The sequence below is a fragment of the Penicillium lagena genome (genome assembly GCF_028827675.1).
Source record: "Penicillium lagena strain IBT 129212 chromosome Unknown utg000007l_segment0_segment0, whole genome shotgun sequence".
Taxonomy (NCBI): domain Eukaryota; kingdom Fungi; phylum Ascomycota; class Eurotiomycetes; order Eurotiales; family Aspergillaceae; genus Penicillium; species Penicillium lagena.
The window spans coordinates 770,080-797,326 of NW_026623228.1; the positions used below are offsets into that span (position 1 = coordinate 770,080).

At 52.2% G+C, this 27,247-nt stretch overlaps 12 protein-coding genes across 12 annotated transcripts; 7 read left to right on the top strand and 5 right to left on the bottom strand.

Annotated features, from left to right (window-relative positions):
* Positions 1–199: 199 nt before the first annotated feature.
* N7510_009834 (putative MFS alpha-glucoside transporter) lies at positions 200–1,989 on the bottom strand (the record flags this gene model as incomplete). Its single annotated transcript, XM_056981759.1, has 2 exons — positions 200–1,594; positions 1,651–1,989. 2 exons carry the CDS (start codon positions 1,987–1,989, stop codon positions 200–202), a joined length of 1,734 nt encoding a protein of 577 aa, XP_056829595.1.
* An 898-nt stretch (positions 1,990–2,887) lies between these two features.
* On the bottom strand, positions 2,888–4,743 carry N7510_009835 (uncharacterized protein; the record flags this gene model as incomplete). Its single annotated transcript, XM_056981760.1, has 6 exons — positions 2,888–3,310; positions 3,365–4,071; positions 4,130–4,309; positions 4,359–4,380; positions 4,434–4,565; positions 4,624–4,743. 6 exons carry the CDS (start codon positions 4,741–4,743, stop codon positions 2,888–2,890), a joined length of 1,584 nt encoding a protein of 527 aa, XP_056829596.1.
* Positions 4,744–5,022: 279 nt separating this feature from the next.
* Positions 5,023–7,211, top strand: N7510_009836 (uncharacterized protein; the record flags this gene model as incomplete). Its single annotated transcript, XM_056981761.1, has 4 exons — positions 5,023–5,381; positions 5,536–5,935; positions 5,998–6,727; positions 6,784–7,211. 4 exons carry the CDS (start codon positions 5,023–5,025, stop codon positions 7,209–7,211), a joined length of 1,917 nt encoding a protein of 638 aa, XP_056829597.1.
* Positions 7,212–7,939: 728 nt separating this feature from the next.
* On the top strand, positions 7,940–8,303 carry N7510_009837 (uncharacterized protein; the record flags this gene model as incomplete). Its single annotated transcript, XM_056981762.1, has 2 exons — positions 7,940–7,967; positions 8,056–8,303. 2 exons carry the CDS (start codon positions 7,940–7,942, stop codon positions 8,301–8,303), a joined length of 276 nt encoding a protein of 91 aa, XP_056829598.1.
* Positions 8,304–9,353: 1,050 nt separating this feature from the next.
* N7510_009838 (catalase) lies at positions 9,354–11,007 on the top strand (the record flags this gene model as incomplete). Its single annotated transcript, XM_056981763.1, has 3 exons — positions 9,354–9,375; positions 9,460–9,692; positions 9,757–11,007. The coding sequence occupies 3 exons, from the start codon at positions 9,354–9,356 to the stop codon at positions 11,005–11,007; spliced, it is 1,506 nt and encodes a 501-aa protein (XP_056829599.1).
* A 563-nt stretch (positions 11,008–11,570) lies between these two features.
* N7510_009839 (uncharacterized protein) lies at positions 11,571–12,475 on the top strand (the record flags this gene model as incomplete). Its single annotated transcript, XM_056981764.1, has 2 exons — positions 11,571–12,001; positions 12,067–12,475. 2 exons carry the CDS (start codon positions 11,571–11,573, stop codon positions 12,473–12,475), a joined length of 840 nt encoding a protein of 279 aa, XP_056829600.1.
* Positions 12,476–12,957: 482 nt separating this feature from the next.
* atg15 (triglyceride lipase ATG15) lies at positions 12,958–14,876 on the bottom strand (the record flags this gene model as incomplete). Its single annotated transcript, XM_056981765.1, has 2 exons — positions 12,958–14,625; positions 14,685–14,876. Coding segments are annotated over 2 exons (1,860 nt in total), but the record flags the coding sequence as incomplete, so codon positions are not given.
* A 420-nt stretch (positions 14,877–15,296) lies between these two features.
* On the top strand, positions 15,297–17,528 carry N7510_009841 (VPS9 domain-containing protein; the record flags this gene model as incomplete). Its single annotated transcript, XM_056981766.1, has 2 exons — positions 15,297–15,613; positions 15,668–17,528. The coding sequence occupies 2 exons, from the start codon at positions 15,297–15,299 to the stop codon at positions 17,526–17,528; spliced, it is 2,178 nt and encodes a 725-aa protein (XP_056829602.1).
* An 819-nt stretch (positions 17,529–18,347) lies between these two features.
* N7510_009842 (uncharacterized protein) lies at positions 18,348–19,889 on the bottom strand (the record flags this gene model as incomplete). The annotated part of the gene is made up of 1 exon (XM_056981767.1): positions 18,348–19,889. The coding sequence occupies one exon, from the start codon at positions 19,887–19,889 to the stop codon at positions 18,348–18,350; it is 1,542 nt and encodes a 513-aa protein (XP_056829603.1).
* Positions 19,890–20,155: 266 nt separating this feature from the next.
* On the bottom strand, positions 20,156–21,463 carry N7510_009843 (uncharacterized protein; the record flags this gene model as incomplete). The annotated part of the gene is made up of 1 exon (XM_056981768.1): positions 20,156–21,463. One exon carries the CDS (start codon positions 21,461–21,463, stop codon positions 20,156–20,158), a length of 1,308 nt encoding a protein of 435 aa, XP_056829604.1.
* Positions 21,464–22,200: 737 nt separating this feature from the next.
* Positions 22,201–24,852, top strand: N7510_009844 (RING-H2 finger protein; the record flags this gene model as incomplete). The annotated part of the gene is made up of 3 exons (XM_056981769.1): positions 22,201–24,342; positions 24,398–24,673; positions 24,733–24,852. 3 exons carry the CDS (start codon positions 22,201–22,203, stop codon positions 24,850–24,852), a joined length of 2,538 nt encoding a protein of 845 aa, XP_056829605.1.
* A 707-nt stretch (positions 24,853–25,559) lies between these two features.
* On the top strand, positions 25,560–26,341 carry N7510_009845 (phosphoribosylglycinamide formyltransferase; the record flags this gene model as incomplete). Its single annotated transcript, XM_056981770.1, has 3 exons — positions 25,560–25,720; positions 25,776–25,995; positions 26,087–26,341. 3 exons carry the CDS (start codon positions 25,560–25,562, stop codon positions 26,339–26,341), a joined length of 636 nt encoding a protein of 211 aa, XP_056829606.1.
* Between the last annotated feature and the right edge of the window lie 906 nt (positions 26,342–27,247).

Below are 27,247 nucleotides of genomic sequence, written 5' to 3' on the forward strand. Positions count from 1 at the left end.
TTGACACAAGACATAGCGTTGATGCTGTTAGCTGATTGTAATGAACTAGCTATTCTGATTCAGGTCTTCCTTTGGATATATTGTATCGCTCGTAAATAGATTATTATGTTTGATATGATATGAATATGTACATTCATGATGATCCGCTCAAGGCAGAGAAAGCAAGAGAAGCATTACTATGATACTCATGGGCACATCATTACCTATACTCCTCGTTAGGATTCTTCTCCACCTCGCTGGGATCCGATGTGCCGCTCTTCTGTGCGCGGTAATCATTGATGACGCCCTCCTCGACCGTCTCCTCGAAGACGTCAACTTCAGTAACAGCGAACTTGCGGGCGCTGACTTTGCGCTCAAAGAGCAGATCCAACTCAGCGAACGAGCGGCCGCGCGGTTCGGGAACGCGGAAGAACGCGTAGATGATGCAGAGGAAACAAATACCGCCCCAGAAGAAGCCGGCGTAGTTGCCCCAGTCCCACGCGCCCGGATTGAGCATGTAGGGGGTCAGAACACCGCAGATAATGGCGACGATATTGTAGAGACAGCGGCCCAGGACGACGGTCTTGATCTGCAGCCGGCGCGTCGACAGCTCAGCCACAAGCGAGTAGCAGACCGTGCCGACGGTCAGCTGGTAGAACATGGCCCAGACGAGCATCATTGAGCCCGTGGCCAGGGATGATTGGGTGCGGTGATCCTTGGGGACGAGACCGAGGAAACCCATGACGAACAGCATGGTGCACAGTCCGCACAGTCCGTACAGACACAGCGAGCGGCGACCGATACCCAGGGTCATCAGGAACCATGCACCGAACACGCCCACCATGTTGATGCTGTACTGACCCATGGCGAAGGAGTAGGAGGTGGAAGGTTTGAGGCCGGCCGATTCGAGGAAGTATGTCGAGTAGTTGGAGAAGGAGTTTCCGCTGAGATTCTGGATAGCCCACACCATGCAGACAATCTCGGTGCGGCGCAGATCCGTGCCTTTGAAACAGTCCAAGTAACTGGCACCCTTGGTGATTTTGGCCTCCAGAGCTGTAGTATGCACCATCATGGATATCGTTTCCTCCGAATCAAAATCAGTCTCGCGGTTCTTGCTGGTCAGTCGCTCTAGCGCCCGTTTCGCATCCTGTGTGCGACCCTTTCGGACCAGCCACCAGGGTGATTCGGGTGCAAGGAAAATGCCGATGAAAAGCGGAAGTGGCCACATCCACTGCAAACCATACGGGATACGGTAAGCCCACTGGTCGTTCCGGTTCAACATCCCCTTGATCACACCGACACCAATGAGCTGGCCCAGGCCCCAGCAAAAATTGACATATGTAGTCAAATACCCTCGCAGGGCGACCGGGCACACTTCGGACGCGTAGGTAATGGTCAGAGTCTGAAAGACACCCCAGGGAATGCCGCTGAGGATCTCTGCCGCCAGCAGGGACTGCACATTCTGGGCCGTGAAGAAGATGGCCGTCCAGGCAGAGATCAGAATCAAGCAAGCCATGATCGTGTACCGATATCCGAAGCGTTCCGAAGCCCAGCCGTTGATGAACAGGCCGATGATCTCGCCGACATAGGCGCCGTTGCTCAGACCCGCTTGCCACTGTACATAGCCGACATTAACATTCCGTATGCGTATTCGTTCAGGGCTAAACCTACTGGTGCAGTGATTTGGTACGTGCCATCCGCCATTTGTGTGCCATACTTGTGGTTGAACGTACTGAACGCGTAAAAGTTGTTGACCAGACTGATGTCGTACCCCTCCATGGCAATACATGTCGAGATGAGGATGCTCCACGCAACGGCCTTGGGGTAGAGCTTGATGCCCTGCAACAAGGTCATGTTCTGCTCCTTTGTCGTCGCCGCCTTGGCATTTTGAATGACTCTGGTCATGGACGAATCCGAACCCGGACCCTCCGTGGTGGGGTAGTACTGGAGCTGCTCATCGCCAGGTTCGACGGCGGTCGTGATGGGGTCTTGCGCCTTGGGTTCAGCCATGCTGAGCGAAGGGAGAGAGGGTCAGGTCGACTCCTGAGAGTTGGGGGAGCGGGTCAGGTTTTGAAAAACGGAGGCGTGCGGGAATTAGGGAGAAGAAAAAAAAATTGTACCCACAAGTTCCGAGGAACATTGCACGCGGCCGACAAAGGCCACAATGGCGCTCCTTTGGGTTTCTTATTCCCCGCGGGGCTGGGGCGATGATTGGCGAGGACGCTGGAGCTAGAGAGAATGAGGATAGGGCACAGATTGGGAAGAGGAGGAGTTTGCGGGGAGCGGGATGATTGGGTTGCAAATTGGGAAGCTTGGCAATCCCAATGCGGGAACCCGGGAGAGTCTGGACTGGCCAATGTCCATCGTGCGGAATAGTAGTAGACTACGTTCCTCCTTCTATTGACCAGCGGGATCGAATTGAACCGGGCATATTTAAGCGTCCGGACCGCCACGTGCGGCCACGGGTATCCCTTGCATGCGCAAAGGTTAATTGCGGTCCGGGTTCAAGCGCTACATTCTAAAGCCATGGCGCCCGCCACAATCCTTTAAGTGAACCGGACACTGCAAAGCAGAGATACAATAATCATCCACCTATACGGACCGGGTTTCCTCTACTGGGTGGGACTTTCCCATCTGGGCCGCCGCCCCTTTAGCGTGGGCGCTGGTCTGACTCTCTGCTGAGTACATTTCAGCACAGTGATTCGTGCTCCAGACAGTCACGTGCTCAACGAGCGTCTCGGATTTGCTTAGTCCTATGGACATGTAAGTCAAGGTGAAGGACTCAACTCGACCTGGAGGGCACGGCGGAAGTTTGCACCCCTCGTTACTCAGATAGATTCATCCCTTTTTCTGTTTCTAGTCTCTACAACCATCTAATATATGATTTGACCAGACTCGATTATCTGAACTAGACTTCCACATTCTGACCCTCTTCCTTCTTCTCTGTTTTCTTCACACTCTTCCATTCAAATCCAAAGGATGCGAGAAATATCAAGCACGAAAGTCCAAATGTCAGGTACCATACTGAAGTCAGAGAATCATTGTACACCTTCAACACGAACTCGAGCTGATCCTTCGACACTTCGTTCCGTAAGGTAGTGGCTCCTCCATTGGAAATGGCACTGGCATCTAGTTTGACTTTGCCATCCAGACCTTGGACCAATTTGGTCTGAAGTAGAGTCTGACAGACGGTCACGAAAATCGTCCCCCCAAGGAATTGCAGAAAAGTGAGGATTGAAAGCCCGATGGGTGCGTCGCTTTTGGAAAGAACAGTTTGAGCTGCGATGTTTGGCTGCTGCAGGGTGAGCCCGAACCCAGTCCCTGCAACAATCTGGGACTCTTTTTAGTTTCACACATTCCTGTTTCTGTGTCACTATATACTCACCTGATAGCTTATCCACTTCCCGGCTCCGGTATGCACCTCCCAGGTTGTGATCAATCCAGATCCAATAATAGATATTGCGCCTCCAATAATCAAAAATGGAGTATAAAATCCGGAGACAGTCGTTGCTACACCACCGAAGATGACGAATACCACCTGCGAAAGGAGGAGAGGCAACAGTGACAATCCGGCGCTTTGGGGCAATTTTCCCTGAATTGCCTGGAACCATACCGGTATATAAAATGAATAAACGACCATTATAGAGCCAATACCAATGGACGCTACACTTGCAGCAATCATAGTTCTCTGAGAAGTGATCCTGGAAGGGATCGTTCCCTGGCCCGCCTGCCAGACCTGCGATGTGAGAAATGCAAGGCAGAGGAAACCGGCGACAACAAAAAGCGCAATAATGCGACCATCGCTCCAAGCATACTTCTGACCACCCCATTGGAGCGCAAACAGTAGACACACAATCGCCGGCGCGATCAAGCAAAAGCCGATGGGGTCCAGTTGTTTCACTTTCCCGAGCAGGGTTGGTGCTGCGATAGCGGGTGGAGGTCTATTCGGGCACAAAAAAATGAGCACGAGGACTGCGACGCCGCCGATGGGGACATTAATCCAGAAGCACCATCGCCAAGTGATTGCCGTCAAGTATCCTCCCACGAGGGGTCCAATGATGGAGGCCAGTCCGAACATAGCTCCGATTCCACCTAAATCGGTCAAACTTTGGTCAAGTCTGCACTCACCAGTCGGAAGGCCTTGACATACCAGAATACTTTGGCCGAGAATTGAGTGGAACAAGAATATTGATCAAGATGAGCGCCCCGGAGGTTATCCCCGCGCCGCCAATGCCAGTAATAACTCGACCAACGATCAAAGCTTTAGAGCTCGGTGCGGTTGCGCAGACAATGGAGCCGGTTTCGAAAACGATGACAAGGGCAGTGAGTACTAATCAGGTGTAAGTTCTGGACCCTGTTGCAATGTAATTGTCACTTACTCCATTTTGCGGAATAAAAGGTCTGTCTTCGAGTTAGCATTACAATGCTTCTCAATCCGAGGGACGGCAACTTACATATACAAGTCCGAAGGATAGCTGTAACATACAGAGTGGAAGTAAAAAGCCCGCTTCGTACCACGAGATATCCCCAAAACTGTTGAATTCATCTGTAATTTGAGGAACTGCTGTGCCTAGGATTGTCCTGTCCTGTATTTCTTCGTCAGCGACCAAATTGAGTCAAGGGAGCAATTGCAGAGATCATTACAAGTGCAATGAGAAACACGGTCAGATAAAGAGCGGCCATTGCAGGAAACACCAATTTTCGAGGAGGATACTCTTCTTCCTTCTGGTCGATATGACGCTTGGGCGATTTTTCCGCTTCCATCTTTTCTTGATTCTTTGAATATTTCTAGTCAAGAACTCACATCAAAAGAGATGGTTATAATTTAAATTTCAACTACCTGATTATGTGGTAAAAAGGCCCTTGAATATGTAGCGATCTCTTCGGGATCCGAGCGGCGTCCGAGAGATTTCATTACATGCATAGTTCGGGTTCGGTCCCGCGACCGAACTTTGTTCTCACCGTTCTCGCTTTTCTTTTCTCTCGCATCCCTCTCAGAGATACAAACGGAGATGTCAATCTCCTCTGAACGAATCAAGAGACATGCCAAAAACTTCGGCTTGTATGCCCTGCGCAAAACGCAAGGTCCGCTGCGACCGACAAGAACCATGCTCTCATTGCAAGCGCCGCAAGAGAGATGACTGCACCTATCCTGACGTGTCGTCCGAAACACGCATCAAGTATCTCGAGGAGCTCGTCCGAAGCCTCGGGGGCAGCCCCGAGAGCGAAGAGAGTTCCGTGAATACCGGGGCTAGCACTACTGCATTAGTCCCGCTCAGAAAGCGAACGCTTCCAGTTCAACATGATCAAAATTATCACCGAAGAACCGACTGGGCCAGATCTGCCCCAAACAATGACCCGGTCATTGTAGAAGAAGGTGGAGAGAGGGTATATTTGGAGGCGTAAGCTATAATATATTGCCAAGTCAAAGCATGGCCTGACCGATCACAGACCAACATGGCATAGTTGGGACAAGAGGCCCAGACTATCAACAGAACAAACAGTTCAGCAGCAGTCCTTCACACCGATGAGATCATGTATACCTGTTCAATCTAGTATAGGTGCTCTACAAAACATCATTCAGTTTGACGATACTATTGATCTGGCAAGCGAACATCCCACGCCCGAAAAAGCCGCCGTTTTGTGGACTGCGTGCAATCGGAATGTGATCCCTCTGGTGAAGATTTTATTCCAGTGGGAGCTTGACCAGATGCGTTCGACAGCTTTATCTCCCAATGCGACCTATGAATTTCTTCCCCAGGAACATGCTCTGTTTTTCGCGATCTATCTGAACACCGTCACAAGCCTATCGGAAGACGAATGCTTAGAGTCATTGGGCCAGCCAAAGAAGTCGCTGCTGTCTAAATACCGAGAATTCTCAGAAAATGCGTTTGCTCGGGCAGACTTCCTCGGGCGCTCCGAAGTGGCACTGGTGCAAGCTTCCATTTTCTACATCGTGAGTCAATTTCGCCCGTCATTAGTCGAACACCATGGCGAACTTACACTTTTTTCCGTTAGTCGGCATCAATAGATGAACTTAGCACACGAAGTCTCTGGTCTTTCATAGGGGTAGTAATTCGCCACGCAGAAAGACTGGGCCTTCATCGGGACGGTATTCTCCTGAACCTTTCACCCGCCGAAACAGAGAAGCGACGACGCATCTGGTGGCAGCTGCAACATCTAGATATCATTCTAGCTGTCAGATCGGGATCTATATCTCTGGTTTTGATGGCCGACTGGGATGTCAAACTGCCCTTGAATATTGAAGACGAAGACATCAGTCCAACTTCCACGGACTTCCCACCGGAGCGCAAAGGACTCACGAGCATGTCCTTCTGCCTCTGGACATACTATGTCCTAGAAACTCAACGCTCATTCCGAAGACCTGACGGTTGTCGTGTAGGAGGGTCTTGGCAGGCCGATAGGTCTTTGTCAGGCACGCAGAAAGAAGCATTTATGGATGAGCTTGAAAAAGGCATCAACGTCAAGTTCATTCAATATTGCGACCCCGTCGTCCCACTCGAGCTTTTGATTCTCATTATGTCGAGGGCATTTATGTGGGATATGCGTCGGCTAATTTTACATTCTGATGAAATCATGCGAGACGCTTCTGAACCCGTCGACGAGCGTGGGAAGAAAGTGTTAACCGCGTGCGCTCGCTGTCTCGAGTACGATGTTTATCTCCATTCTCAGAAAACACTTGAGAGATTCTACTGGCGCGCAACAACCTTTTTTTCATGGCATGCTTGTAAGTTCCATTCAAGCACTTCTCTTATTTTATGATTTACTAATTACATTTGATAGTTGTCTATGTGATTGGCGACGCTTCACGGTACGGTGATGGCTCTGAAGAAACCTGGGAGCTACTAGGCAAACTCTACTTAACCAATTCGCATCTTTCGAATTTCGCAGACGACCGGAGAAAACCTCGTGCTGCTGACATGATTCTCAGTGTCTGGCAAACTTATGAGAAATCTTTCAGCGAAAGCCGACACACCAAGCCCCAACGGCCTGACTTTCTGAAGCAGCTGGAGGCGTTGTTGATGGCGGGTAAAGTGCTGGCACAAAATACCGACCATCAGTCTCTCTCTAGCACCCAAGGTCCTGTAATGGATGCAAGTTACCTGCCTGAGGAAGCAGAGAAAATCCCGGCAGATTATTCGCCTATGAATCTTACCTTTGATCTAGATCCGACCGATATCGATTGGTCGTTCTGGAGCAACTGGAAGTGAACTCCTCGATTTTTGTTTACCTACATTCTCTTAGAATGGGGGATTGGTCCGCAAACTGAACCGAATGTGCCAGACGTCCGTATATTGGAAGGAACTCCCGGGATAGTACTCTTTTGCCGCCAGCACCCTGTGCCATCTGCGATACAGATAGTTCTCCACTATGGATCATGGATAAGCTTGTGCTTTGAAGGGCGCCATCCAGATGTAACCAATCGTTGCTGATAGTCATTATCTGCCCGTACCAGTAGACTAGCGTGTCTTGCTAATTAGGTTTGGGAGACAATAAATGAGTGTAAATGGTGACATCAGTTTCCAGACGTACTGTTTCTGATTTCGAATGTCGCTTGTAGTATTAAAATAAGATGAAATCTCATCTCAAACTATTATTGTTGAGATATCAAGTTGTAAAAAATGTCACATTTACCAGGGTGTACTAGAGTGGCCAACCCACATGTGAAACACGTTAATAATAAATCCAAAAAAAGAACTAGCATAGCAATCTTCTTGTAGATTATAGTTGCATGGTGGTCGATCAGCCTCGCAAATAAGGGCCAGGCGATCTGTGGAGTAAATATGATATCATAGGGTCCCTGGGGGCGATGCGAAACAAGGTCAAGAACATGGCCAGCCAAACCGGATATTTAAGCGGACACGTACGCCCGGAGTTTGACATTTATTTTTGACCTGTGTACTACCAAGTGGCAAATTTTCATATCTATCCGAAAACCATGTCTTCCAACGAGAACAACGAGAATCGTAAGCATTTCTCTTCCCACGTCACCAATTCACGCCGCGATTTTCTTTGCAGTGTTTCCCAGAACTAAAGCTAACGCTATCATCTCAGCTAGCTTTGTCGGTGGCATCGGCAGTGCCCTCGGCAAGACAGTGGGCGGCGTGACCGACACCGTGGGAAATACCGTGAGCGGCCTAGGCAACACTGCCGGCACTGCAGTTCAGGGAATCGGCCAGACAGTGAGCGGAGCTACTGAAGGGCTCGGCAATGCGACCAAGGGCGCTGGCCAGTTTGCCAACAAGGCCGTTGGCGGGTCCAGCGAGAAGAAGACGGAGGAGGGATCCTCTAGTCAAGCCTAAGATGTCTGGTTTGTTGTCTATTTATGAACAGAAATGATATATACGATTGAATGGTTTCTTTGGCTTTGCAAACTAGTATAACAAGAACCCGATCTCCCGTGAACAAATCCACGTTTAGAGCAGATATCTACGAGAAAAGTCGCACGGAGTCGGAATATTCTGGCTATTCTTAGCTACCCGTGTTGGCGCATTGCTCCCAGAGTGGCAGCTCCATTCTTCACCATTTCATTACCACCCGGATGGGGCTTCTCCAGAGGATAGAGCATCGGCCTAAGATTCGTTCTCAGATCCTTGTTGAGGCCACCATAGTTTCGAGGTGACCCAAATATCGCTACTCTAGTATGGAACCCCAATGAAGTAAAGCGACTCGGAGCGGATCAACTGCATTTCCTTTGACAGTAGCTGGTTTCCCGGGGGAATTGTCGTGGGGCAGCTCCGATCAAGCCGAGCAGTCGGAGGCCGGAGCTGGCCGCTTGTATCTTGGTGGGAACGCCCGCCGGCAGTCCAACTGAGATGTAGTTGGCAGTAGAGATAGAACGGTTTTAGAAGATACAGCTGTGCCTATTTCGCCGTTAAAAAGCGATTCACTATCTCACGATGAACTGATTTGTTGTTCTTCAGTGTTCGGATAGACTTGCTCTGTTGGAACAGGTCAAAGGCTGGATCGCCTTGCCTCATCGGGCCGATGACTAATGGAATGGTCTTGACGGGGTATATAGTCAGCAATCCTTTTGTCTGGTTGTGTCGATTGCTAAAGCAGACAGAAAAAGAAGAGGCAATCGAGTAAAACCTTCCTAGGCCGTACAGAATGCAATAATAATTGAGACGTACATGAGTCTTGAGTCGTTGACTACGCGGAGATGGGCCTGACGACACGGGAGGCAAGGTACCTGGATCCATTCCTCCCGCCGAGCCAATCATAGTCTCGATGATTCCCCAAGGTCCATGGCTTCATCTTTTTCGCTCTGAACTTCTTTATAAAGACCCCGTTCGCCCCCTACCCTCGGTCTCCTCCTCAGAGTATCATTTACGACGAAAATTACCAGCATCATGGGCCACGACGACGAGCCAAGTATGTTCTTCGTGCTCCTCGCCGATCTCCCGCAGCACGGGCCGTTTAGAATATAGTTACTCACACTCTTTCTTCATCCTGCAGAGACCTACCGCTACAACGAGACTCCGGTCTATACCGCGTCTAATGGCTGCCCGGTCATGGACCCCCAGGCCTCGCAGCGCGTGGGCCCCAACGGCCCGCTGCTACTGCAGGACTTCCACCTCATTGACCTGCTGTCGCACTTCGACCGCGAGCGCATCCCCGAGCGCGTGGTCCACGCCAAGGGTGCGGGTGCCTACGGCGAGTTTGAGGTGACCGACGATATCAGCGACATTGTAAGTATTCTTGGAAGGTTGGAAAGGAAAATTCAAGAGCGCTGACAATCTGCTCTCTGCGCAGACCATCGTCGACATGCTCAAGGGCGTTGGCAAGAAGACCAAGATGCTCACCCGCTTCTCCACCGTCGGTGGTGAGAAGGGATCGGCCGACAGCGCGCGCGACCCGCGTGGATTCGCCATCAAGTTCTACACGGAGGAGGGCAACTGGGACTGGGTGTTCAACAACACGCCCGTTTTCTTCCTGCGTGACCCGTCCAAGTTCCCGATGTTCATTCACACCCAGAAGCGCAACCCGCAGACCAACCTCAAGGACGCCACCATGTTCTGGGACTACCTGTCCACCCATCACGAGGCCGTCCACCAGGTGATGCACCTGTTCAGTGACCGGGGCACCCCGTACTCGTACCGCCACATGAACGCCTACTCCGGCCACACCTACAAATGGATCAAGCCTGACGGCACCTTCAACTACGTGCAGATCCACTGCAAGACCGACCAGGGCAACAAGACCTTCACCAACGACGAGGCCACTAAGCTCTCCGCCGAGAACCCCGACTGGCACACGCAGGACCTTTTCAACGCCATCGAGCGTGGCGAGAACCCCTCGTGGACCTGTTACGTGCAGGTTCTGAGCCCTGAGCAGGCGCAGAAGTTCCGCTGGAACGTCTTCGATTTGACCAAGGTGTGGCCGCAGTCCGAGGTGCCTCTCCGCCGCTTCGGCCGCTTCACCCTGAACAAGAACCCGCAGAACTACTTCGCCGAGATCGAACAGGCGGCCTTCTCGCCTTCGCACATGGTCCCCGGCGCCGAGCCCTCCGCGGATCCGGTCCTCCAGTCCCGTCTCTTCTCCTACCCAGACACCCACCGCCACCGTTTGGGTGGCAACTACGAGCAGATCCCCGTCAACTGCCCGCTGAAGGGTTTCTCCCCGTTCCACCGCGACGGCTACATGAACGTCCACGGCAACTACGGCGCAAACCCCAACTACCCGTCCACCTCGCGCCCGCTCGCCTATAAGCCCGTCAAGGCGAGCCAGGAGCACGAGAAGTGGACCGGTGCTGTCGTGGCCAAGCAGCTCCCCGTTACGAGCGAGGACTACGTCCAAGCCAACGGTCTTTGGCAGGTCCTCGGCCGCACGCCGGGCCAGCAGGAGAACTTCGTTGGCAACATTTCGGGACACCTGTGCGGTGCGGAGGAGCGTGTCCGCAAGGCTACCTACGAGATGTTCCGTCGTGTTAACAGCGACCTTGGCGCTCGTATTCAGGCTGCTACTGAGGCTAACGTCAAGGGCGCGCCGGCTTCTCGTCTGTAGATGATTTGTTTCCCTTTGCTTTTCAGAGCCATTAAAATGTATACTTCTTAGCACTTCTCATTATAGCCTTACTCCTCTAGCTTCCCGTTTAGCAAATTCCTCCATCTTATTGGTAACAATTACTAACTATCCGCATCCCCCAGTCAAGTAGCCAGATAGCGCGATTTCGTTATTTCTATAAATCGCTGCATCCGAATGTGGTGCATGGGACAGTTGGCAGAGGACTCGGTGGTGTTCTAGATGGAAATGGAAAGCAATTGGTTGGTCGAATTTGATCCCAGCCAATTCAGGTTCTTCAAAATATACCCGTAAGGCAGATTGATCGTAATGAACCCCAGTTCGGAATCCTCTGTCTTAGTTGCCAAATGCTATCGATCTCATGATCGCTGTATTACACAGTCCCCGAGCTGAAGGTTGTGAAACACGGAAACGAGGTGCGGGACATACGGGCCGATCCTAGTACACCCTAGTCTAATCATCTGACTTAGCTGCCCTATGAAATGCCCAATCCGAAGGAGAGAGATATTCTCCCCTCGTAAGCGACTTCGTCAACAGCCAGCGTCATGGCCGAGCCACTTAGCACCACCGCAAGTGTGATTGGCATTATTGCCCCAGCTTTGCATGGAATACGGCTTCTTTTGGATGACATACAAAATATCAAAGACGCCCCGGACACCATCCAAGCCTTGAACGACCACTTATATCGAGTCAGCCTGGCGCTTTCCTCTCTCCAGGGCGTTGAACCCGAAGAGTGGGAGTCTTTAGGTTCTAGCGTCGCAGACCAAGCCAAATCAACTATTCAGTTTTGTACAACTACATGCGATCGATTCAGAGCCGATCTCAAACGTTGGACCAGCCACTCCCACGGCGGATCATTTTCGTGGCGGGATCGAGCCAAAGTGGGCTTCGTGAAACAGGGCGAAATCAAGTCGATTCAAAGACAACTTCAAAACTGCCAAGTCACCATTAATTCGGTGATTAGTATAGCCACATTGTGAGTTACTCATGCCAGCGTCTAGGTCCTATAAAATGTTAACGGTGCATGTCCCACTAAAACAGATATTGCTCGTTTCGTCGAAACCCCGCTACCGAAGAAATCAAAGAAGCGGTGTCAGAAGCGATATCTAGAAAGCGGGGCGAAATCTCAAGTGCCGCCAATACGACGGATTCCCAGCTAGTCGACGTCACAGACATACTAGAGAAACTTATTGTCTCTAGTGATGTTCAGGACACCGAGGAGGAAACGGTACAGATGTCCAGGCAACTTCGTGAAGAGAAAAATGCACTACGTTGTTCTCGCGATCTTCTAGCCAAGCTTTTTGAAAAGGCTGAAGAAGACACTATACGGAAAGCAACAGCCCAAAACCAAGAACATTTCCCACGCGTGACATTTGGAGGCCAAAACACTGGCTTTCAGATTGGTGTGAACAATGGGCCTATTAGCGGGATCACTTTCGGGGTTAAATGAAACAATAAGCACGACTATTTCTACTACCGAGAATGGAAACACAAATTGATTATCCTGAATGATAGAATGATAGGGATATCTCCCACAAAATTCAAATGCAAAGTCTAAGTAGTGTTCTTGTATAGTTCCGAAAACGAGGCATAGCAGGACTGCCTTTCTTCCGAGAAACTATACAGTCTCCATCTGAAAGTATCCACCTGGGAAGAGCATTCCAGGGAATTCTTCTTTCCAAAGATATAGGAAAGTGTAGAAAATAGTAAATAATAAAAGAAAGAAACCTTCCAACACTTCAACGCCAATCGGTCATATCCACTCGGACAAGGAGGACAAAATGAAATAAAATGCTCGCTTATGTGCTAATCGTATCTCTCGTGAAACAAATTGCTGATCCAAAATAGAAATGTGATCGCAAGATATAGGAAAATGGATGACCGAGGTCAAGGGTCAAGACAGATCAGTCCAAAAAAAGCTCTGTGTGTACATGTATGATGGTGAGGTTCCCCGGTGGAGGTGCTGGTCGGTACCGCGGTGGGTGCAGATGTAATTGGAGGAGTGTTGGTAGGTTCATCCAGACATCCCCAGAAGAACCCCGGGGTCTTGCAGGTTGAAGACGTAGGCGTCGAGGCTGAAGTGCAAGTTGTAGTTGGGTTGGTGGGATCACGGCAGCCAAACCATCCACGCTCATGACACGTGGTTGATGAAGTGGGTGTTGGCTCAGTCGTTGTGGCAGTGGGTGCTGGTGTTGCACTGGTTGTTGTGGTTGGGTCTTTGCAGCCAAACCAGCCCGGTGTCTTGCAGGTGGAGGTCGTCGTAGTGGTCTCCGACGCTGTGGTGGTGGTGGTTGTCGTAGTTGGATCAAGACAGCCCCACCAGCCAGGTGTTTTGCATGTCGAGGTCCTAGTCGCAGAGGTCATTGTAGTAGTTGTTGTTGTAGTGGTCGTAGTGATCTCAGATCCGTTGCTGCGGAAGAACTTCCACAGCTCGCAATCGTAGCACTCTTCCTCAGCAGCACATGCTGGGACCTGATCGTAAACCTCGATGACGTCGGTGATGACAGCCTTAATTTTGTGGGTTCCAAGTGCTACACGCCAGCCTTTGTCTCCGACGGTGTCATAAACGCACATCTGGCCGGTGTGGCATGCCGACTCCATCGCATAGCCACCCCATGTGCAGATCGAGTCGATTCCGTTGCAGGTGCCCATAAATACTGGGTCTGCCGTGTGTCCAAAATGATACGCCCCAGTGTACTGTCTTTTCTGAGGAAGACGTGAGTCATGGCCTGGGGGGCTTGGAAGACCCAGTCGAGCCGCTGGTAATGCTTCGGGGACCGCTTCGAACGTAACGACCGGTAGCCCAAAGGTCAGTCCTAGCAAGCTCGTCATTGCACCGCCCAGAGAATGACCGGTGAGCCAGACGTTCGCATCAGGATAGATCTCTGTAACATTAGAGAAGAGATCAATCGCGGCTCGGTAGTATCGGTTCTCGTCGTTCATGGCCTCGATTATGCAGGTCAAATTTGCGGTATAAGTGGCGTTTTGGCAATCGCAGACCTGTCTCCAAAGGTAGGATCCTCCTTGGCCGCAGCAGCAACCGAAAAACAGGTTGTCGTTAACTTTATCATTGGTCGTGGTGCCAGCACCATCGAATAGGGCGGGTGATGTGCCTTTCAAGGAGATGACGATGGTGCTGTTCGACTTGTCCGCATATATATGACCTCGAAGCCCGTCACCTTGCCATCCAAAACTGGACGAGTAGTTGAGGTTGCCGTTGATGGGGAACCAGTCCTCCGTGCCGGGCTCTTCGATATAGTCATTTTGGGTCATCTTTGCAAATGTCAAAACGCTCTCTTTATCTGAAATGTTTGGACCCAACAGTGTGTCCATTACCCATTCCGATGGAGAGAGAACCGCTGCTGACCCGGAAGACCGCGCCGCTGCTAGGTGCCCTTCGATCACCGACAGACGCCGGTCGGCTAAGCGCTGTATCGTGATCGGGTTTGATGAGGCGACCAGGTATGGATCAGGGATAACTGGTTCCTTCTTGTTCCCATCTTCTGATAATGTCCAGAGACGGGTATCTGGCTTGACGTCTAGACGCGCGTGAAGGTCGGGGTGTTCATAGGTGCCTCGGTGGAAGATATGGCGCAAGGACTGGGGGAAATAGTCAGCGGAAGCTCACCACAACAATCAGCCTGCGATGTTTCACTTACAAACTCATGCGTTTCTGATGGGGGCTTCGCAGTATCCAAGGGGACCCTTGGCGGGACGATGGGTACCTGCGGCGCAGGGTAGTCGAAGTAGGGCGGGCTGGACGCGGAGACGGCGCCTGACAGCAGCGCCGACAGCAGGATGCCGGAGAGGTTGAGCCTCTGCCCAAAGTGTTTCTGGCGCGGACGAGGCATGGTGGATGGAAGTCTGATGAGCAGAGAGGATGGGAGAGCGAGTTCGGGAGAGGGTGAGTCGCAACAGGGCAGCGTTATCTTATCACGGTGACGCAGTGCGGGAGATCCCAGCACGTGATGAGGACCCCGTGACGCGTTGGGTGGGTTCGTACGAAGTGGCTGGCCCCTTGACTCTGACAAGAATCATTAGTGATTGCACTTCGGGTTCCTCTCAGGTCGATGGTCCGGGGAATAATTGCTGCGTGTGAGCAGCACTGATCTTCTCCCCTGGCGGTATCTTCCTCTCAACCATCGCAACGGCTCGAGGCAGCAAGCAGTCCCGGGAGCTCGGACGGCGATCTGCATCAGCCTATCAGCTGGACTTGGGGTCGGAGAGTCACTCGCCTCTAACAGCCGGACAGACCACATCGCCTCTTAATCATGCCAACAGACCCCGACGATGCTTCCTCTTCACACTCGGTGCGGTCTTTCACCAGAATGACGGGTACAGACGGGAATCCTCAGGCGCCAGCGGGGGCGACGACAGTTACGGAACAGGCAGAATCAAGTGCGGCTTCACTGTCCTTGCCGGTCGAGCAGGAGGAAAAAGTGACCAGCCCGGATGTGTTTGAAAGAAGGGGCTCTGCGGATTCCAGCGTTGCGGCCGACGGACACGCCGACGAAGGGTTTGTGCTGTCTCGAAGCGTGCAGAATCCATCAGAGGAACTCCCAATCGAACTCATAAGCTTAACGGACCGGTGCGTTCTCTGCTATTCCTCCTATTAGTCCCACGTCTAATGCTTGGTGATTAGATTTGTCGCCTCCTTGAGCGCTAGAGTACACAACACACCTCCCAACATCGACAAGATTTCGCAACTCTTCCAAGTATTTTATAGCCGCGCCGAATCCCATATTGCCACCCATATATCTGCCCTTGCATCTCGCATAAACCGCGATCCGTCACCCACCATGCCTACAAAACCTCGGCCGACGGGACTATCGAAACTGAGCAGCAAGCGCTCCCAGGATGATGTTGGGCAGGCACATACGGGACGTCAAATGCTGACGGCATCGGAAGTTGCCGAGAGACGCAAGGCTCGAAAAGCGCTCGAACACAAACGAATGGCCCTGGAAGAGGCTGCAGAACGACGCGTCTGTGAGCTTGTTTACGATAAAATTTGGAGACACAAAAGCACGCTTGATGACGTTCGAGACGAGAAGTTGCGTTCCAAAACTGCAGCTTTGCTCCTGGTTGGCATTGACTTGAAAGATCTTGGCGTCGATATCGATCTTACCTCCATCGATAATGAAAAGCAAGATGAAGCAAACGAGTGTTTCGCGCAGGCCCGTGATTGTCTCGCGAAGATGAATGATGAAAAATACCCCCTGGGGAAGCTTCAGCAGCTGTCTACCGCGCACAAAGCGATTGTCGATGCCCTGACCAAGCTACTGCCGTCGTCTTCTTCCGCAGACGAGATCCTGCCTACTCTGATCTATTGTCTTGTCACTTGCCCGCCTGAAGGAATCAATATCATCAGCAATCAGCTCTTTATCCAGCGTTTCAGATCATCAAACAAGCTCGATGGCGAGACTGCTTACTGCTTGACTAACCTAGAAGCCGCAATCAGCTTTCTGGAAAACGTTGATCTGTCCACGTTACGCGCCGATGAGCAGGATGGCATCGGCAAGGCTTTAGGCGAGATGACACCGCCGCCATCAGAACGGGTCGATCCTTTCCGGCCGCCTAAAGAAACTGCAATCTCGTCCGTGACATCAGTATCGGCTTCACCCGAGCTCTTGAAACCAGAGACCAAAGAATCTGCCGCATCCACACTACCCAAACTACGACCTGCCGTAACGCCGCAGCAACGACGTCTCAGTAACCTATTTCAACCACCTGCAAAAGTCCTGGAGGCGGCCAACGACGCCGTCCGCAATACCGCCGACCAAGGCCTGAAGAATATCAGCCAAACGCTGGACAGCAGCTTCAGCTTTCTCTTTGGCCGTCTGAAGGAGATGCAGATCAACCAAGGGCCTGATATGCAAGGCGGAGGACCAGTTCTACCCAAAACACTCGCCGAAGCCCGCCGCCTCATCGCAGAAAGCGGCAAACAAAACCCAACACACGATGATCTGGTGACAGTCCACCCGACACTTCTGGATGACGGTGAGCAGACACGAAACAGCTCCAGAGCAACAGGGCACTCGAGGGACGGACCAACGCCTCGTGATCCAAGTGCAGACAGCAACCGCACCCAGGCGAGCAGTAAACGATCAATAGCGACATCTAGTGTGCATCGAGAAGATCAGAACTCAACAAGTCCTATTCCCACCCCTCTGGAATCGATGCGCCAATTCGGCAACACTCTCAACCCGCTCAACCACATTCCCGGAATGATCAAGAGTTTTGGCCGTAACACACCCGACACTCCTGCCGGTCGCTCACTGTCTCCCGCGGCGATAGACCGGCTGAATATTTCGCCTGTATCCCCAGTTGGGGCCGGTGGCACGGTAACGCCACTCTCTACGTCTTCGAGTAAGATTGACCCTCCGATCCAGCGGTTCCTTGAGATACAGGATGCGGCTGAGCTTCGCGTTGGGGAGGTGGCGACTTTGCTGCATGATTATAAGAGACTCGCTGCTGCGATGTATAAGCCGAACAATCCGTCTTGATGGAGTAACGTAATTGGCAAAGGAGCTGATTAGAAGATCAACCACCAATATTCTACATCAATTCATTAGACCACTAACGCCATTAATTTCAAATTTACCTATTAGACCTATTAGACCTATTAGGGCGATGCGTTCTTTTATGCCCAACTTAATTACAGTCGCTGCATCGCGAGGGAGCTCGTCTGATTGGCTGTGCAGCTAATTATATCACATAACGGTTCTCTTGGGAGCAATAGAACCACAATCACCGCATGGGAAGAAGACTGAGTATCAAACAATGCCACAGCATTAAATCGACGAGTAGAGCAAGGTTCCGAAGACGAACAGGTGGCATAACCATTCTCTAGAGAGTTCCTCGCCCTCATCGAATTGGAGACCTTAAAGCCTAGCTGTAAGGACACCGCATCGACCTCTTTGGATATATATCGAAGCGTAAGGCTTGGACAACCGATGATACAACTCTTAAGGTTTCTCGATCCGGCGTCTTAATCAAGCACTTTGACTATCGTACCTCGGTGGATGAACGTTCACAGCGTTTAAAAATCATAACAAGTGCGGAATACTCGCAGAACAAAATGCTTTTCAATCTCAGAGCATCCCGAAACCATATGATTGCAACCGTTGAGATGCAAGGCCATGTGCGCCGTAGGAAAGATGCGGGCAGAACAATAAAACAGATTCTGGGGGTACAGGATGAGGGTATTGTTTAGAAGTTGAGAAACAAACACCACTCAATGAATCAGAAGAAACATCAACGCCGGCAATGAATGTAGCAACATCAATGAGAAAAGAGATAAACAGCCGAGACAAGGGAAGATATTAAGCATTTCGCCCTCGCAGAACCTCCGCGCCACCAGTGCGCATCTCCTGCAACTTTGTCGACAACTCCTGATTCTGCTCCTCCACCTGATCATGTCGCCGTTTAACCTCCCTCTCAAACACAGCAGCCATGCGGCGACGAACACGCCTCGAATTCTTCATCTCAGAGAGTAGATGGCTGAAGCGATCGAGCAACTGGTCTCCGCATTCTTCCCATTCGTCGACGGTCATGCGAGATAGGAAGGTGTGTCGTTCTTGGTCTGTCTGTTTCAGGAGCTGGGACACGGCGTCTTTCGGGGACTCGCTGTCTGGGGAGATGTCCTGGGGTTGTTGTTGTGGCTGTGGGGGAGTGGACTGGACTGGTGATGATAGAGGAACCGGAGATGGCGCTCTGTCAAATGGCTCAGCTTGGAGGTCTGAAAAGGATTTCTGGTAGAGCACAGCCGGGGGATAGTCTGCTTCGAAGGGTCGTTTTTTCGAGTGGATAATTGTGTCTCGACGACGTCGTATGGAACCGGTGAAGAATGGATCTTGGATGGTGTCGTCATTGTCGGCATCAAGGTCGGTCAGATTGGTGATGTCGAATGCATTGAGTGAATGCACGCTGTCTCGTCTGTCGTCAATTGCCACTCTTTGATCTAGGCCATCATCGCTGATGTGGTCTTCGTGCTCGAGTGGGCGGAGAGCGGCCATATGGAGCGTTCGTTCCGGCTGTAGCGAAGTCTGGAAGCCCTGACGGGTTGGCGAGATATCCAGCTGTTCAAGTAGTGAAGGCTTTGGTGGACTGAAGCGGGACCGCGCCCGCGGAGTTCCAGACGTGCTATGCGGTAGAATGGGCTTCCTGGTCCCCGGAGGAGGCAGCATCTGGCCCAGCTTGCGTGGCTGATGCTGGGGAGCTGTGTTCACAGGAATCGGATCCAGTGGCTTCAAAGGCGCTCTCTTGCTGGCAGACCAGAAATTCTCCAGGCGTCGGCTCAGCGGCTCTTCCATTGCACGAGGTTTGTGGGTGTAGTACCCTGCGCGGATCTCGTCGACATTCTCGTCGTCCCCGACAGAAGAAGTCAACTGGCTACCGTCGTCGCCATCATGTGCATCTTCAGAGTCAAAGCCTGCCTCCTTCATGGCCTTGTTTCCTAGACCATCGTACCAAGCAGACCCGTGAGAGCGCTGGGGATGGCGTGGCTGGTAGGTGGACTGTGGTTCATGGGTAGCGGATGCTGTATTTGCATTCGGTGCTATGTGAGACTGATTATCATCCACTCCGTAGATGCTTGTTCCTGCAATGGTGGAGTCATCGACTGCTTCGACATCTGTGTCGAAGGCGTCCCGCTGCTGCAATGCATGGTCGAGAGATGCTTGGGACGGGTCCGCGAAACCAGTTCTCTCGTCGCCGTTTGAAGGAGGCAGCTCGAATAGACTAGTTGCTGGCACCTCTACCTTTGCTTGTTCCGCACGCAGTTGTCGTGTTTGGAGGGAAGCTGTCCTGCGTACTGCTGCAGAGTGCCCAGCTTCCTTGGAGTGGATGTAGTCGCCCACGCCCATGGTGAAAATCTGGTTGAAAAAAGGGGACAGTCTAAAAGGGGTTTGCAGAGAGATCAGGAGTGATCGGGGAAGTCAAACCCCCATTTCGAGAGGAGGAAGGTAGACAGAGGAGAAGCGTGTCACACAGTTGCAGCTCAAAACGCGAAGGACCCGCGAGGTCACGTGATACTCTATGAACAATGTCGGTCCTCACATTATTATATCATTCGTTATAGCATTTCATTAAATCGTAGAGTATAATACATGGCATTAATCGACTTCCCTTCTCAGCCAAAGGGAGAACCGTCATCGATATGGAAGTGCTCAAGGTTGTATGCGACACTCTTTCCACGCTTCTTGGCCTTCTCGAAGAACTCAACGGACTTTAGCACCTCCGCCTGGCGCTTCTCGTTGGCAAGCCTGTGTTCGCGTCTGGCCTGAATAGTGCCCGGCAGCTCATCCATGGTCATCTCATCGGGATCAGATCCATCTGCACTCTCCGGCTGTGGCTGCACGGGCAAGGAAGAAACAAACAAATCACCAATCCAAAGCGACACCATGCCTCTGAGTTCCAACAATTCCGGAGCGTCCATATACGGAGGTGACACAAGAAGTTCATCCATACGTGCTGCAATTTGCTGCGCGTTTTCTAATTCGCGTGCCCTAGCTGTCGCAATGAGAGAATGCTTCTTGTCCCTCGACCCTTCGTGGTGCTCGCGGTCCGGTGAGGAATCGTCTTCTGGGGAGAGTTCATCAGATGAATCATCGTGGTGAAGGTCAATCTTTTGCCTCGCCGCATTGCCCTCTTCTTGAACGACATAAATCCACAGTCCGAACATCGCGGGGTAAAAGTGCAGAGAAGAAATGGCATTGGGAGCAGATTTGGTATATGGGTGATGGAGAATCAGTCTCTCATAATACTCCTTGGCGTCTGCAAATCCCTTTTTCGTGAAGGGGGGTGTCGGGTTTTCTGTCGTACTGGGAATCTCTGGAGATCCACCTTGATCCGCACCACCCAATGCTTCTTGCTGACCTTGGCGCAGGAGGATTTCAGCACCAATGCCCCATCTGTCATCAGTCCGCACATCCATTGGAAGGCCTTTGAAGGACTCGCGCAAGATCAACCCCCATGCTCTCCCGGCGCGGATGTAATCCCCTTGGAGGAGACAACGGTGGAGAATGGCGGTTACGGCGGACAGATGCTGGTACCGGATATTCCCTTGCTGCGCCGAGGACTGAGGCGGATAGATGGGAGGTGATAAGGCCGACAAGGCCTTGACAAGACGGGTAGACTCGGCTTCCTTGCTAGAGCGCTTCTCCTTGGGCGGTCCATGTGGAAAATAGCCGCCGGGCAACTCTTGGTTGATAGAAAGGCCTGCTATTCGATATTGGTGGGTCTCGTTTGGCGTCAAGACTAACGAATGCCCGGCATCTGTAGCATCGGTGGTCTCGCCGGCACCTTCATCGTCGTCGGTCCATGCATCACTGTGCTTCTTTCGTTTTCGGCGCTCAAGGTGAGTCAAGCGAGGACCGAGCGGCTGGTTCCAAAGTGGAAGAGGCAGAGAAAAAGAGGAAGCCGAGGGAGTAGATGCCATAAGAAGCAAAAGAAAAAGTTGGGGGTCCGACACACCGAATCCACCTGACGTGGTTGACTAATGAGCCGAGAGCAAAGCAGGCAAACACCCGAACAGTTATGTTATCACTCCCTCGCTCTGATATCACTCACTCACTCACTCATCAACCCTTACCATCCTCCCTCCTTCTCCAATCCTCCCTCCCTTCCTTCATTCAGTTCCTTGTCACCTGTGACTCTCCGTGGCCGCTAGTCCACACTCTCTGATCTCCGCCACGCGCACCTTGCCCGCATTCGCAGCTCGGGTACATCACCTCGGTACTCTGGGCAGTGCTTGGGTTGTCAGACAGAGTCTGAGACTGCCGGTCGCAGAGCCTCGTATTGGTCAGAGGGCTGGTCTAGCATCGTTGGTGTGGGATCATTCATCGGTACCCGTGCCGAGGGCGGTCTTGCCGCTCTCTCTCCGTCCATCCGTGGGAATCCCGGCCTCTTGCCAACGCCTTGTGCACCACTTGGAGGGTTTTTTGGGTTCCCAATTTGCGTATTCGTCCAGGCACTAGCTTCCTGATTTGAGACCTCACAGGCATCGTCAATCGGTAGGCTCGTTCCCGCTCATCCCCAACGCCCTCAACATTCGGTTCAGTCAGGCGCTGATACTGTCGCCACCTCCTAGCCCTCGTACACTCTTATGGCAGTAAACGACCTCTGATACTCTCCTCACTCTCGTCCTCGCCTTACCTCCCCAGCCAGTGTGTTACTATGGGACAGTCTTCATCCACACAACGTGAACGTCCTGACATCGGTAATTCGGATCATTTTGCGCCTTTCTCAACGGACCTCAACCTTGATGCAAGGAATGAAGACATGAACAACGGACAGACAACTGAGAATAGTGGAGAGGCGGGCTCGTCGTCCAGGGATGAAATGAATTCAGTCCCCGGTCAAGATACCGCATCGGACCAACAGACCGAGGCGCCAGAGACATGGCAACAACCCACTCGGTTTTCTGGAGGGCACTTGCCTCATATGCGAAGTATTGAAGAGGAGAATGCTTTTGAGGTTGACCCGTCTCATCGCGAATATCGCTCTGCCGCCATCGCTCGAATGGTGGCAAGACGGCAATCCACCATGTCAAGGCTGGGCTCAAGAATTTTGCCAAATTCGGTCATCCGTGGTCTTCTCAGCAGTCAGGAAGAGACGCCGGCAGAAGGTCATGCGCATCGGCATGGGATGGTCTCAAGGACAATTCCAAGGACTGAGGCTGCTCACAGCAGTGGTCGCTTCAGTCCATTCAGCTCACTTAGCTCTAGGGGCATCACTCGACGGCGCACCACTCGAGGGCCCTACTTTATCCCACGTACAGAAGCCTCAAGCATGTCGGATCCATCCGCAAACCCTTCATATCTTGATACGGCCGCCCAAGGGGACCCGGAGCCCTCCAGAGCATCCTGGCGTCGCAGTGCCCGTCTCCACCGTATGCGGCACTCGATTTCTAGCCCGATTTCTCACATGTTCGGGCAGTCTCTAGCCGACATGGGTCCTCATCAGCACGGGGATGCTTCAAATCTGCCCACTGGTTCCGCTTTCGATGAGGACTTCCCAAGGGCCATGGACACTAGCTTGGACTTCACCGAGCCCCCGCATGAGCTCGATTCAGTGGAACCAGAAATACAAAACGGGGAGCACTTGTCTCCCCCAACCCCTGGTCAAACGAGTGCTGGTATTCCGGGAATGCGACGCATCCCTGCTCTACTCAGGGCACGATCTTCTCGAGTCTTGCGGCGAGAGGAACAGACCCCTCTGTCACGGGTTTTGCAGCTTGCTGCGGCTGCTATCGCGGCCCAACTTTCCGGGACCACTGGTCCTGTGTTGCCAAACATACAATCCTTAGGAAATGATGGACTGGATGGCTCCTTGGAGAACTTCATTAATAGTTTACAAAACGCCACCTCCACGCAAGCTCAGCCAACTGCCACCGGTGAAGGTCCAAGTAATTCTGAAAGCGAGGGCCCATCTCAGCCTGTCAACTTTCTACGCGTCTTCCGATTTGCCAATGCAGAACCTTCCGGACAGAACACTTCTGGACGAAGCAATTCCAATGGCTCTCAGGAACAAGGCACGCAGACCGATGCAATGGATCTTGACGAACCTTCGGAAGGAGGCGAAGGGCGGACAGTCACTCTCGTCGTGGTTGGGGTGCGATCAGTTCCGGCAAGCAACGCAGGGAATGCAGAACCACAGGGTACCCCCGTAGGTCCTGGCCTGGATGCCTTGCTCGGGGGTCTGCCATTCCTATCGCCCAACGCTGTTCCACGACCTCCGGATCTCACGCAGCGAGCAGATGGGCTGCCGCGGCTGCAGGCATCTCGACAGTCCGCTGGTCTTCAACCCTCCACCGGTGCCCCGGACTTCCCCCGCCAGCCGACTTTAAATCCATCTCGCAGGTTGTCAGATGCTGGGCCTCGCGCCGCCTACCCTTCTTTCATTCCTACTGCCCTGTCAGAGAGCCCCCCAGGACCTATTCCGCCTCCATCGACCCCAGCGGAGCAGGGCTTATCAGCTGTGTCTTCGGGCACCTCAACTCCTAGTCGCCGGCCATCCTCCGCTTCGGCAATGTACCCGGATGCTTTGCCTATACTGAACGAAGACCAGTCTTTGCAGCCAACAGTAGAGCCTGCCGACGATGCCATTCCGCCTCCCAGCACCGCTCACCGACGCCGTCGGAGCGATTCTGAATTTGCTCGACACCGGGCCCTAGGATCTGGTGCTGTTCGACGCAATGGGATGGTTGAGCCTGATCAGCCTTCCCCAAGCAGCGGTCGAAGCTGGTTGATCTATGTTGTCGGAACCAACCTATCGGAAAATCACCCGGCCTTGACGACTCCAAGTCTCTTTACTGATGTGAGTCTTTCCTTCATGTTATGTTTTCGACCAGAACTAACAGGCACTCTTTTAGAACCCCACTTACGAAGACATGATTCTGCTCTCATCACTTTTGGGTCCCGCCAAGCCTCCCGTTGCCACTCAAGCCGATGTCAACTCTGCCGGAGGATTGTATCGTCTGGTCGAATACGGTGGCTCGTTGGTTGCGGAGCTGGTGGATGGTGCAGGCGTCATTCAACTTCAGGATGGAGAGCGTTGTCTGATCTGCTTGAGTGACTATGAAGTCGCTGAGGAGGTCCGGGAGCTGGCTAAATGCAAACATGTCTACCACAAAGATTGCATAGATCAGGTTCGTCTCGCATCACCTATGCTTTTCTGCAATTGCGTTGTAACTAACCCGTGTGCTAGTGGCTGACTACCGGACGGAACTCCTGCCCCCTCTGTCGAGGTCAGGGTGTGCATGAAAGTCCGAACAACGGCCATAATCCCGCCCCCGATTCGGCGCCTCCCGATGTTCCAATTGTTTGATCTCTTTTATCACTCCTGTCATATGTTCCGTATAGGGACACTCGAGCCTCCCCTCTTATGAGCTTAGCATGAAGCGCCTGTTTTAGAACACTTTTTTCACGAACTTTGTTTTCTGTCTCGTTGATATCCCCTTGGCCTTTATCCCCTGTCGGTTGGTTTTCTTGGGTTTTATTTGCTTTTTCTCTTTCTTTTATTTACAGTGGAGGACTAGACGACATATTATTCTGGGGGAGATGACTCCTTGCCTACATCCCCCTTTGTCTCGGTTGATGGACGCCTCTACAGATACCCTCGGTCTTGTATCTTTCTGTTGGATCATGATATAGTATTTTCACTGTTCATACATAATCGAATCAAAATATTTCTCTTTTTCTATTCAACACGCTGGACTTGGTACAACGACCGTATATATAGACAGTCCGGGTGTCCAAAATGCCCCTCGGCTGACTCAGCATCTCCGATTTCGAGAAATTCCGGTGACCAGAGCTCTCATCTGCTCTGACTGCTCCAGGCAATAGCTCCGTGGGTGTAGCAAACCCCAATTGACCTTGACCGCGCCCGACCCTCACTCTACAAGAATTGTCCAACACTGTACACGGCCGGAACGACCACATTTCTACGACAAGCTCCATGACCATCTAACCTCACCAAACCCCTCCACCAACGCTCCCTCCATCTCCTCCCCCGAAAACACACAGACACATACAATGGCCTCCGCGACATCCGCGACGCCCGCGATCCGCCTCACCGTCCTGATATCAGGCAACGGCACAAACCTTCAAGCCGTAATTGACAAAGTGGCAGCAGGCCAACTGGGCGCAGCAACGACGATCGTGCGCGTAATCTCCAATCGCAAAGACGCCTTCGGGTTGGAGCGCGCAAGACAAGCAGGGATTCCTACACATTATCACAATCTCGTCAAGTACAAGAAGCAGCACCCCCCCGACGACCGAGGGCGTCCAGGCCGCGCGCGAGGAGTACGATGCAGAGCTTGCGCGGCTGATTCTCGCGGACGCGCCGGACCTCGTCGTGTGTCTAGGATTCATGCATGTTTTGTCTCCGCGGTTTTTGGAGCCGCTGCAGAAGACGAATACGCGGATCATTAATTTGCATCCTGCGCTACCTGGGGCGTTCAACGGTGTGGTAAGTTTCCTGTCTTATCTTCCCCAACAATTTAGGCCCAAGTGGATCACGAATGGATTTAACGGTGTTCCTTTTCTTCTTTTCTCTGCAGAATGCGATTGAGCGAGCCCATGCGGCGTGGCTGGAGGGCAAGATCGACAAGACCGGGGTGATGATCCACGATGTGATCTCGGAGGTGGATATGGGCACGCCCATCCTCGTGCGGGAGATTCCGTTTCGGAAGGGAGTCGACGAGGATGTGCATGTGTTTGAAACGCGAGTCCATGAAGTCGAATGGGGAACGGTCATTGAGGGGGTGGATATTGTGATCCAGGAGCTGGTGGCCCAGAAGCAAAAAGGATCATGAGGGCTGCTCGTGTGTTGGTCCTGGGGGCCGGGGCGGGCGCGTCCTGGCGTGGTTTGACATTATTCTATTGCCCGGCCCCAAGTTTGCTGCTTGTATAGAGATGGTCGGCAGAGTGGATTTATTCGTCGGCAGTCTGACGAATTGACGACTTGATTTATACTATGTAAAAAGTCAAAAGAGAGAGGTCTACAGTGGGCGCCGGCAAGGCATACAGCGGCAAAATGCCACCATGCAGAATTAAGGCCTACGCCCGAAAGCCCCGGCAATCCAGGCAGCGAACCGGGGCTTCACCGGCTATCTGTGCCGGCATCGGGGATGCATGGGGATGAGATGGCGTGCGATGATTGAGAGGGATCGTAGGATCAAGTTGGGCCTCCTCATAATAATCCCTGCAATGAAACGCATCTTCTCACCGAAACGATCACATGTGTATAGCTACGAGCCCGAGGATTTGGAGACTGGCCCAAGCCACGAGGATTGGATGATGCATTGCAACCCTGTCACTTTGAACAAGCGCCGGCCCATGCGCTCGGAGCCTTCCAGTAGTGTCCTGCCGGGTTAAGTACATCCGGAGCTTGCGGAGCACCCTGAGCGCTGGCACCCGCCCCCATTTGTCTAGATTGGGTAAAAGGAGAGCGATGGCCTTATACTTGGTGGTTTCGGGAGGAAGACCGGCGGGGCATAAATTTGATTTTTTGCTTCTCTTCTATTTGATGTATAGCTCTTTTCCTCTACGGTGAGAGTCCACTCCAGTCACGAGAATATCGATCCAATCGCTGAAATCCAGTATGGAAAAGTGCACGAGGACAACTCCCAAGACTGTTCATCGCAAACCCTAGGCTAAGTATAGAACCAAGCTCTTGAGCAGGAGAGGCATTTTTAGCGCCAACCCCTCTCTGTCCCCTT